The 12,823-nt window shown below is 31.8% G+C and overlaps 1 protein-coding gene across 1 annotated transcript in view; it reads right to left on the reverse strand.

Moving 5' to 3' along the window:
- The window catches only part of LOC111049935 (muscle M-line assembly protein unc-89), a 316,788-nt gene that overhangs the window by 196,813 nt on the left and 107,152 nt on the right, over positions 1-12,823 (reverse strand). Inside the window, 2 exon segments of the mRNA XM_039431390.1 lie at positions 5,511-5,616; positions 11,541-11,713. Of these exon segments, the coding sequence (XP_039287324.1) occupies positions 5,511-5,616; positions 11,541-11,713 (279 nt within the window).

Here is a 12,823-nt window from a genome sequence, read left to right on the forward strand (position 1 = left end):
CAGTAAAAGTTGCGACATAAACGCCCTATACCACGGGATATCTACTTATGCTATTGTTTCTCTATGGTAATACGCAGAGCTTAAGATTTAAGAGATAGTGATAGAATGTCACATAACGTACAGTCACATAATAAACAATCACTCAAATGTAAGAAATATCTTGTAACAGGCTGAACCTTTTACAAATGAATACCAGAATCTTACAAAATGATAATTACACCCTGCAATTATAATACATGGATATCTTGAAACTATTGTAGATTTAATTATTTCAAACGATTCCCTATGACTACATTTCCCCTACTTTTGGAAGCCAAAAGTTGTGAATAGAATATCACTTCTCATCAGTATAATCATGCAAGTCGAAATAAATAAATGAATAAATAGTTCAAAATACTCAAATTATAAATTTTTAATACACCGAAAATTCTTGAAAATAATGAAGTGGATAAAAAGAAAGTTTTTTTCAATTAGAGATTCAATTTGAATTGAAATGAGTAATAATGTCTTCCTTATTTGATTAATAAATAAATTTCTTAATCCAGTGAATAGAGGATAACTGATTTATTTGAAAACCATGTCACATGGCATTATAAAAATCAAAGCAAATTATAAATTTAGGAAACAACAAACAATTGATCTAATCCCCCTATGGCAAATCATGTCCTGGAATAGTAGAGGATTTAGTTCACTTGCATCACAGAATGGATTTGGAGGGGAATTTGGACCACGTGGCACTTGTCCAATACTCTGCCCTCCACAGAATTCTTCAGAGAAATAGCAAATTAGCGCACTTACGTTTAGAGGGTTTAGCCGATGAAAATCGCCGTCGAGGCTTACACCAGACCGACTTCATACTACAACTGCCTTCATTTCAATTAAGACAAATGCTATTTTCCCACCTCACGCACTTCTAGTGATCTTATTCAGTTCACCAATTGTTCATTGAAATTTCACTACAAGATGGAATTGAACGTTGCCGGACCGAAGCCAAAATTCTGTCAGTTGACTGAATAATGATGTGCTCTTGGATTTCGAACGACAGCTAGGCATCTTGTATTGTTATGCATGCCAGAAATTATAAACATCATTGTCTGATGATGTGAGATCACTAAGAATTCGGATCTCAGACTAATAGTTACAGACTGTTAGGCGACACTAATATATAATAATACATACAACCGATTTCGAATCCAACAAAAGATAACCATCGTCGATAGTTTATAGATGGAATATATTCAAACCAATTATGATTGGAAATAAATTTAGTCAAGAATATAAATTAATATGATGTCAAACCTAGAAATGAGTCGATAAAAATAGGGTTGATTGGATTGACTTTGAGAGGAATGAGCTTCATGAATTAAATTTCATGACAATATAGTCATTGAATGAAATTTTCACTTTATTGTTTAGGGCTACATGTACTTGTATCAAGATTCACTAGAAAATGGCTTTGTAGCCAAAACATGTTGTTAATAATAAAAAAGCATACATGGATTTTTAATTTTTTATGACATCAAATGGAAATATGAGCTAGATAATGGAGATGATGCTTAGATAATGAATAATGAGGTAAAATATTGGAATCAATATAATGAATCTAAAAAGGGTGTAAAAAGTAGAAGATTCTCGAAGGCTTAATTTTTATTAAGAATTTTATTAATTTGATTCATGGATTTCTTAAACCATCTATCAACTTGTGAATAAATAACTAGCTGGTAACCCGTGCTTTGCACCGGGGAAAATTATGTGTTGTAAAATGCAATCTCCTTATGTCCAGGAAGCATAAAATAGCTATTTATGTATTAAGAGCGTAATGCGCGACTTTATCGCTCACGCAAAACAGTTATCACGCGACGCGAAGCGGAGCGTGATAATTTTGCAAGAGCGATAAAGAAGCATTACGCGCAAATTACATACAACATTTTTCTACAACTGCCCAAACCTGTTAAATTACTTATATCGGCGGAGTAACAATTACCAACTTTTTAGGTTAAGATCTGACTTTTTGGCGAGCTGCTTACCATCAGCTGATCAGCGAGCGTAAAGAAACTCTTCTGCGCATGCGCGAATGATAAACGAGCGTTAAGAAAATCTACTGCGCATGCGCGGATGGTTAGCGAGCGGAAAAGTAGATTCTCCTCAGAAATAAGCTGTTTTACGAGGAGAATTGAGTAGGCCTATGTAAAATTCTTTTTTTACGCGCAGTTGTAGAAAAATAGAATTATTCATTATTTTCTCAGAATTACCTACCTTGATAATCTTCATAGGAGTTGAACATTTCTTAGCAAAAAGAATTGTTTGATTGGTCTGGATCCCGCAACCCGCAACTCATTCATGAGCCGCGCGTGCTACCATATACGCCACGGAATCACTTAGAAAAAGCTTTGTTTGCCCTTCTATCGTTGCTTAAACTTTGAATCACAAATTAAATGAATTATTGAATTTCTGAAATTGATTGATTGATGACAATGAGAATAGGCCTATAACCAATAACGGTAAATTGGGAATGTTGATGTAAAATTGCAGGTAAATCAGTTCATTGGTTCATAAGTGATGATGCATCAATCGTGTATTTCCTATCCCGTACATGTATAAGCCAATTCCTTTCTTTATTGATAAGATAGATGGATGACCACTCAAGCAAATTATCACAAACTGGAAACTTGGCGAATTGAAAACTTGACAAACTGAAAACTTGACCTACTGAAACCTTGAAGAGCTGAAGTTAGGCTTAAAACCATCCTCGGTACCGGTAAGTTAATCCTTATGAAAAATTTCAATTTTATCAATTCAGTAGTTCAAACATGATTATGAGTCAAAAGTGTATTTCCTATCTACTCTTACGTACATGTACAACAATCCCTTCCTTTATAATATTATAGAGATAACTCTCAATTATAATTTCAAGTAATAATGCTTGAAATTATTATGTTTTAATTTTTTTATAATTAATAATTCTCTATATTTTAGAAGAATAAAAAACAATTAAGCCTATTCTATGGCACAATTCATCAATAACTCATGTAGGTAATGCTAAATTATGTGAATTATAGTAATTTTTAGTCATTCCGTTGCTGTCATTGACTTTATTTTCCGTGATTTATCTATGTAGTACAGGCTACTCGGTCTTTCAATTTTCATTCGATTGGAACTGAAAAATAATTAACATTGCCACAATATAATAACAAGCAGTCGATGGCTAGAGTCTAAATATAGCCTATACATACAGCCATTTCCAGTAACAAGATTTCAATTTGAATTATTAATAAATCGCACTCTGACTCGGACTGTATGTTGCATGCCATTTTCCCATAAATATGCTATTTTTTTACAAACCAGTCGCTCGTAAATCATGACGTCATAGAGTCACCAATTAGAAGCTGAAGTAATTCATTAACACAATATATTCGGAATAAATAATCAATAAACATATTGTGGAATGTTGCACTAGAGTGGACTTGTTGAATATTCAAATAGCACTAGACCCACATCGCTACAATGAATGGAGCCTGCTAGCTTTTTTAGCCTTTTAAGGACACTCCAATTCCGGAACTTCATTAGGGAACGATAGAATACGAGCATTATGAATTCAATTAAAATATATTATAGGTTCAATAACAAATCGATACTAAATATAATATTTGTTGGGCAATATTGTATATTAATAACAGCAACCTGTAAAGAATGTTAATTAAGCTCTAAGAGGTTATGTTACCAATTAATAATCTGAGTACCTATATAGGCTACACATAGGTCTCACACTGGTGAAAGTATTTCGTGAAGCATTTGTTCTCATAGTCGAAGAAATTTGCATTCTAGAGCCTGGACCTCAAACCATAAAAGGAGCAATACCGTACGACAAATGTCCGGTTTGTCCAACTCTAAATCTACCTACTAGATCTACCGTACATGAATTTCTTCCTCCAATTTCATTAGAGTTATTCTTAAAATATAAATTAAAATTATATCAGGTTCTCAGTAATGCAGTAATAATGATTGCATATGATTATTTCAGAAGCTTTTTATAATAGTAATTTATTGATACAAACTTTAACTTTAGTTTAGGGCCTACAATAATATTGTACTGATATGACATTAATTATAGTAGCCTAAGCTAAGTTTCACATGATTTGAATAGAATAATCTAGGAGAGTATTGAATGTTATTATTAAATCAGACAAATAAAAATCTTTAACAAAGAAAAAATGATCAATATTCTTATTTCACATTGAAAAATATAGCAAATTTGTAAAAAATATAGCCTATTATGATAATATTCAATGTATGAAATCTAAAAAAGTATTTTATGAAAATGAAACAATGAACATAAAAGGAAAACCATAATTTATTTATTGACTATTGGAATTTTCAAAGGTAGGTGACCTATTTAAGTGACTTCAGATCTAAAATTCTGTACTTATTCGATAAAATGAAAAACTTCCATAAAACACTAGATTCTGCAAACTTTTGAGTTTTCTTTCCTATTATACAGTTTATACTAATACCCTTGTATGAACGGATCTAAGCTATTGCACTACAGTAGTACCTACTCTATCTATTATCTGACTTGTCTTACCCTTCACACCTGAATAACAGGATAATCTTAAGAAATCAATTCCATTAACAATTCACAAACTTATGGAGGTAGAAAGTTTTTATAACCCAAGTCGGTTTCACTTTGGCTTTCATTCAACAAAATTCTATGTAATTAATAAATCGTTCTCCCAGTATTTATTTATTTATCACATTGTGTACAAATACTTAACATTAGGAAAGGCACAACAGACTCATACCCAAAACTGTCCCATTTCCAATTTATACTACTGTATACTGTCCAAATCAAAATGTTGGTTTTGTCACTTTCACTTTTCAAAATACAATTTACGCTCTTCAATACTCAGATATTTGTGAGACTTATTCCAAGTGCTAACTCCGTTTCTTTCCAGATCATAAACGGTTTCGACTCGACTATATTAACAGAATTTCTCTTAAAAATTCAAAAAATGTATCTTTCCAAACTAAAACATTTTATTCCCCATATCTTTCATAATTAAGAAAAGTAATATTTTTTGTAAATTCGATAACTTGTTTATTTTGGCATTAATCGCGAAAAACGCATATAAGAACAAAGCCAATGATATACTAAATGTATTAAAAAAACTCAAATTTAAAATTCGAAACCGTTTATGATCTGGAAAGAAAACGGAGTTAGCACTTCAACAACCCATAACTCTCTTATTAGACCACTTAAAAATTTCAGTTGCCACTTTTTCTCACTCTTATATAATGATCTTAACAATTATATTGAAAAAGATTATCCAATTTAAATAAAAAACAAAGTGTACCGAACAGTCTTAAGCCACCCGACATCATGTATCCAATTCACTAAGCCTGTATTTTTTTAACCAAAAATTTTATACAAATGTAAAGACTTGGCCTAGAAGCTTAGAAAAATGACAGAGCAATGTGATTAATGAAAGAGAGGTTTGTTTGAATCGACTCACCCTGTAGAGAAGCTTGTGACATCTCATGGATATCCCTCAGAATGGTCTGAGTGTCCAGAACACCATAATTGGAGATTGGAGTTAGAGAGCGAGACCGTTGACGCACCTACAACACATCCACCCAATTTATAAAACAAAAAGACCTAAGTTGAGATGCAAACCATGTACAAATAATTATAGAGTCGAATCATGATGGATGTACTGATGTTTATGATGGATGCTATTTTTTTTAAACTGGAGTTAAAGCTCACTAAGTGAATGTAACAGCACATATTTTAATTACTAGCAGGTAACCCGTGCTTCGCAAGGGTCTATTTCAAAACTTGAAGTAATTAAATATAGAAGAATTAATGAAAATAGGCCTATAAGATTCCTCGGTTGATTAAGAATTTATAAGCAGCATTTCAAGTAAATCAGTCCAGAAGTTCAGACGTGATGATGCATCAAACATAATTTTCCTATCCTCTACACGTGTATACGTGTTCAAGCCAGTTCTTTCCTTCATTGTAGTATCGAAGATGATAGATAGGTGGATGATATATCCATCTATCTAACATCTTCTATACTATAATAAAGAAAATGAATGAGAATAAATTTTGAAAGGTTTGAGATATTGATGTGCGGTTTTCATCATACCTTTTCTCTGGAAATCATGTATCATATGACCACCTTTCAATTAGAAAAAGAAGTTGGATTCAAAATGGCGGTTCCAAAATGGCGGAAAAAATTTGGGTGCGACGGAAAACCTATTTTTATCATTCGAAAAGGATCCGCAATCTGATACCTATCTTTTAATTTCCCTTTTAAGAGAAATGTTCTGTTGCTTCCTTACAACAACTGAAAGCATGACAAATAATTGAAAACTTGACAAACTGAAAACTTGATGTAATCAAATCTTGAAGAATTTAAAATAGGTTTATAACCATCCTCAGTTAAGCAAGAATCTATAATGCAATCAATCAATCAATCATTTATTTCTTTCCAAAACATACGAAAATGTACATGAAAAAGTCAAAAACTAGAAACTAACTTAAAGCTAAAGAGAAATTAGTGACTGTATAAAATTCATTTTTTTACAGTAAACTCGTCTATACTGTAGCATGCTAAATCCATCAAATATGCTCTCAGCAATTCCTTAAATTTTGATCTATCAGGTTCATGTCTTATGCAACCTGGGAGACAACCAATAAATTTTATCCCCATGTACGTTGGACTTTGTTTATATTTTTCCTTATTGTGTTTCTATTTTTATTTATTGTGTTGTAATTATGTATATCTACTTTCCGTGGGAATCTAGATTCGTTAGTTTTTATATATAATATTGTCCTATAAATGTACAGGCTGTACACCGTCATGAACTTTAACTTACTGAAGAATGGCTTGCATGATCGCTCTCTATCAAGATTTAGAATTATTCTTATTGCTTCTTTTTGTAATAGGAGTATTTTATTTAAGTTTGAGATGCTTGTTCCTCCATATATTCCAACTCCATATGAAATGTGGGAGTGGATCATTGAAAAGTACACTGCTTTTAACGTTTCTAAGTTCGAAATTTTTGCTAGTCGTCTCAGCGCGAAAATTCCTGAGCTTAATTTTTTACATATTTTTTGAATGTGAACGGACCAACTAAGTGTGTTTTCAAGATATAGACCTAAAAATTTGATTTCTTCCTTATTATTTACGGAATTAAGTTGTTTTACCTCTGAATTTCTACAAGTAAAATGGAGGAACTTTGTTTTGTTATCATTGAGTAGCAAAATGCAAAATTTCAAGTTAATCAGTCCAGTACTTCAGACGTGATGATGCGTCCAACATAATTTTCCAATACTTTACACCTGTATACGTGTATTATAGTATAGAAGATAATAGATGGATGGATGATCATTGTTATTTTACTAAAAGATAGAATAGTTTCCCTTTCAGAGGGAATTTTGACAACCCACAAAACTCATTTTTCATTTGAAGATATAACGAAAAGGTGCATATGACCTTATTTTTTTTTTCTCAGCTTGCCAAAATACCCCTCATTCCAATATTAAAATTTTCGACTGACTGTAAAGTGAGTCAGTCATTCTATCAGGGCTCAAATAATTTTGAAATTTTAATAAAATAAAAATGGAAGAGAATAATAATTTATTTATGTAAAAATCAACACCTTTATTCAAAGACATATATTATTAAGCACTTTGTCTCAAAAAACTGTTCTAGCTCAAAAATTAATAATCCATGCCACGTGTAGGCCTAAAGGTGCGTACAGACATATGCGCCGCGAACATGAGCAATTCACTTTTAATCAGCTGATTATATCTGTTGTTTTTAAGATACGGTAAGATACAGCGGTGTTAAGGTAAAACGACCTAACCCTCAAAAAATCAGATTTTCACTTTTTTGCATTTTCAGAAATGTTGTAAGCCTCCATACTTCTCTACAAAATGCTGTAACCCTCACAATAATAATAAGAGAGTTATTCAGCATTGAAATTTGATGTAACCTGCATTCCACTTCATTTCTTATAATTTGTGACAAGGTAAATTGCTGTAAGCCTGATGATTTTGGTTACAGCATTTTACCATATTCATATCAGCTGTTCTGTCGTTGCTTACAGCATAATTTCTTCAGCATAAACAGTAGATAATCGGAAAATTAAACAAGTTGCTCTGTATTGTGATAGTTGCCCGAGGCAAAACAAAAATAGACAGATGATAAGTATGATCTACTACTTTTTGGAAAACTCAAAAAATGTTAAAGAAATCACCATAAATTATTTAATCCCTGGACACACATACATGCCTGTCGATTCAATGCATGCGTGTATTGAATCAAATTATAGACAAAAAAATAATATGGGCTCCATCTGAGTGGCCAACAATAATGACAAACAGTCGACACAGTCCAGCCCCTTACACTGTGAACGTTCTCAACTTTAAAAGCTTTTTGAATTGGAAAACTTACCAAAATATTTTATTCTTTTAGGAGCGACACTAACTCTATTGATCTCAATCTTAAAAGCTGTAAAAAGTTCAAGCTTTGCCGAGCTTATAACGAACGTTTGCCTATCTCATTGAAGAAGCACAAAGACCTTCAGAATTTGTGTAAAAAAGGAGTAATACCAGCTCGGTATCATGAAGAATACAAAAGTTTGCCTTGTAATAATAATGTTGTGGATACCCTTAACGCCACTGACGAAGAAGATAATACAGATTTTGAATAATTCACTAGTATTATAGAAAAACAGTTGAAAGTTGTATAAAGGTGGGCACAGACACAAAGTCCAGTTCATTTTCGACAAGGTGGGGGTAAATTGCAACCAATTAGCTGATTGTTGATTTCAGCCAGACCAGCTGATTGGTTGCAATTTACACCCACACTGTCAAAAATGGACTGGGCGTTGTGCCTGTGCCCACCTTTATACAACTGTTCACTTTTTTCTATAATAAAAGCTCGCGGTATCATGAAGAATACAAAAGTTTGCCTTGTAATAATAATGTTTTGGATACCCTTAACTATATTCAATAGGTAACTCACTAGTACTAGTAGTTCTGTGAACAGTGGACCTCACGCAGATTCTCATCCACAAGTACCTGATTGAAACTATAGAACTATAGACCTTATGGAAATACAGCAATAGACTGGCTTCTCCACACATCTGTGTAATCACTTGTCAGCTGATTTATGATGAATAATTCTATAGTTTGATTTTTACTCTAATATTGGCGTATGAAGGAGGCTCCTTTTTCCTTTTATATTATCCTTGAAATGCAAAATTTCCAAAAACCTTGTATATACGTCGACGCGCAATTAAAAAAGGAACATATACCTGTCAAATTTCATGAAAATCTATTACCGCGTTTCGCCGTAAATGCGCAACATATAAACATTCAAACATTTGAACATTTAAGCATTTAAACATTTAAACATTAAGAGAAATGCCAAACCGTCGACTTGAATCTTGAACCTCACTTCGCTCGGTCAATTATTGAAAAAATATAAAGGTGGGCACAGACACAACGTCCAGTCCATTTTTGACAGTGTGGGGGTAAATTCCAACCAATCAATCAACTGATTGTTGTTTTCCGCTAGATCAGCTGATTGGTTGGAATTTACCCCCACCCTGTCGAAAATGGACTGGACGTGAGTGATGGATGTTGTGTCTGTGCCCACCTTAAAATAAACATACCGTAGAGCATTGATAAACTACCATACATGATAATGTCACCCATTGCGGTGACCCTCATTAATCAATAATGCCTGTCATATTAAGAGAATGCTGTAACCCTCATCTTCTTCAAATTAACTCAAATTTTCAAGGTTAATTCATTATATTCTCATCTCTTCAATGGTTTGCAGAAATTCTTAATGAATTGTATTATCTATATGTAAAATGAATGTATACAAGTGAAATACTGTTAAAATTATTCAATGTTGAACTCCTCCTGTGAAATTTGTTAGATATGGCTTATGTCGTTTTACCTTTGGACCGTCGAGAGCAAAGACCTTAAAGATGCTCTCTTTAAAGTCTTTGGTCGAGAGATAAAAAAAGCTTGGCATCAGCTGATTAAAAGTGAATTGCTCATGTTCGCGGCGCGTAAATCTGTACGCACCTTAAACATTGCATCAGGATAACGAAGTTTCAAAACTATGTTTTTTCTAAACAGATGTTTTTGAGATAATTTCTTTGATGCAGCTGTTTCACATTCACCATATTATTATACAGAGATTGTGAAAATGAAAATATTCATTAATTATCAAAACAATACTATTATTATATTTATAATAAAAATATTATCATTATTATTGAAAATATTTATCAATTATCAAAACAATATTATTGAGGTTAATTGGTATCAGGTGGAAAGCAATAATAGAAACAGATGTACCTTTTTTAATTTCGACCATATGATCTGGTGATTTTTTATGAAATCGTATGTACCATTGATGAAATTTTAATATTAGTTCAGAAAAATCTAGAAGGAAAATTGAAATTTGGGCTTCCAGGTGCACAAGATTGATATTTTTAGAATCTATGTTCAAAATTTGGAGATCTAAATCGTTCCCGTTTTTCCGGTATACAATCCACAAGTTGACATTTTTTGATCCGAACAAACGATCACAGGAACAAACACAACCCCACTCTCTCTTATTATATAGATATAGAATATATATAGATATAAATATAATAATTAATTTGTAATGAATTTTAATTAAAATTCATATGTGAAAGTTATAATCGATAAAATACTTTCAATAATTATATGAATCATAGTAGTGATAATTAATTCCGTTGCATTCAGTAGTCATTTTCTATAGGAAAATGGAAGTTCAAATTCAAATATAAAAAATGGGAAATAAACGTGAACCTATTAATGTTTGAGAGAATAATTCTGTGTATATTCTGAATGCCATTCATTTTCAAATACTGTATTTCACTTTTCACACATATTTATTTGCCAGAAAGTTCTGAGTATTACAAGTACATGTTTATTCTTTACATTGAATTTCAATTAAAATTCATCACATATTAATTATCATATTCAAGTAATTGCATTTAATTCCTATTACTGTATAAGGAGTAAATACAAAAAAATACATAACAGATGAAATAAATAATTATACAAATATTCTATTGATTTTATTATTAACATGTTTTATTACTTTGATAAAACATAACATCTCAGAATTCATGATGAGGATGAAATTAAAATGATAGAATTATAAATTACTTAGTAGAGACAATAAACGAATCGAATTAAATGAAGGGTTTTACTTATGTATTACAGTATTCAAAAGAAAATAATATTAGAACTCATTCCACAAAAGCATTATTTGGACTCACGGAGACAAAGTAAGTCATAAAAGTTGCCTACTATTGTAAAAGTAAAAACTTGAATCATAATTATTATTTTGAAGCATGATATTTGAAAATATATACTTCAACTTTTACAGCCACAAATTCTACTATTATGATATGATTTAAAAAAAAGCTTTTCTCTAGCAAACTATTTTTAAAATACAGTTTATAAATAAATTTACCTGAACAGTGAAAAATGCTCTGTCGCAGCCGTAAGTATTCTTCGCCACAATGAAGTAGGTGCCAGAGTCGTAAATCGTCGCTCTCTTCAATGTCAACCGAGTGCAGTCATCTATTGTCTCTTTCATTGAACGAGCATTGCTGGTCATGTCTTTCAATCCCTTCATCCAGGTTACTGAAAACAAAACAACAAAAATTGTCAAACATATCATCACACATCATCACTCCAATGTATTTCAACATTATAAATTGTGTTATTAGTTATTTTATTCTTATTATTCAAAACCTTCCTCTCAATGCATTCATTAAATTATAAATCTATACCTCACATGATACATCTATGATCTATCTTTTTAGCAATATATATATATATGTTGAATTATATTATGATTCACAAAAGAACCCACCAAATGTATACATCAAAATATAAAATAAAAATAATCCTCTACAGAAACAATCTGTTTGAAAATAACCAAATTGATCAAAATATCTACCTACATAACCTGAGTACGGCAACAAACGGGATTTTTTCAAATTTTATATTTCTGTTTTTAATTAGATTTTTTATACCAGCGCTGTCCTTTCTTTCAATCCTACCACCAACATTTTGCATGCATTTTGGACAGGGATGATGCATTTTAGATTTAGAGTGAGAGGTATTTTCTGTTTTTGGTGAAATTTACTAGTAAGAATGACATATGAATGAAATAATCAATAAATAATTCGCCCTGTGCTTTTATTTGAAAATCAAGTTGTTTGATGTATTTCACTTAATAGCCACGAAAGTTAGTCTGAGTACACTCTTAGGGCCAGTTTCCGAGCTCGGGATTTAGCCAAGTCCTAGATTTTCAACAGCTGTAGTCAGAAAATTGGTTTTCCAAAACTGGGCGTAGTCGCAGTCATTGTCATAGTCACGTTTGAATTAAATTTCGAAAAACTAGAAAATTGAACACAAAATAGAATAAAGAGAAAATAGTGTAAAGTTTCAGCTATTTTGAATTATTTAGGAATGTCTAATTTCGTCAAGGAAAAAACACGTTTCCAATTATAGAAATGAGAAAATAAAAACTACGACTACTGTTATAAAAGCTGCAATTACGCCCCGTTTTGAAAAGCCAATTTTCTGACTGCAGCTGTTTAAAGTCTAGGACTTGGCTAAGTCCCGAGCTCGGAAACTGGCCCTTAATAATTCCTTCAGGTTTAACGGCGAATTATATACAGCGTTTTTTTTTATAAAGAAACATTTGGCTCACCTAGCAGGTTGACATCCTTCCTATTTTTGAAT

This window comes from Nilaparvata lugens, chromosome 6, assembly GCF_014356525.2.
Source record: "Nilaparvata lugens isolate BPH chromosome 6, ASM1435652v1, whole genome shotgun sequence".
NCBI lineage: Eukaryota > Metazoa > Arthropoda > Insecta > Hemiptera > Delphacidae > Nilaparvata > Nilaparvata lugens.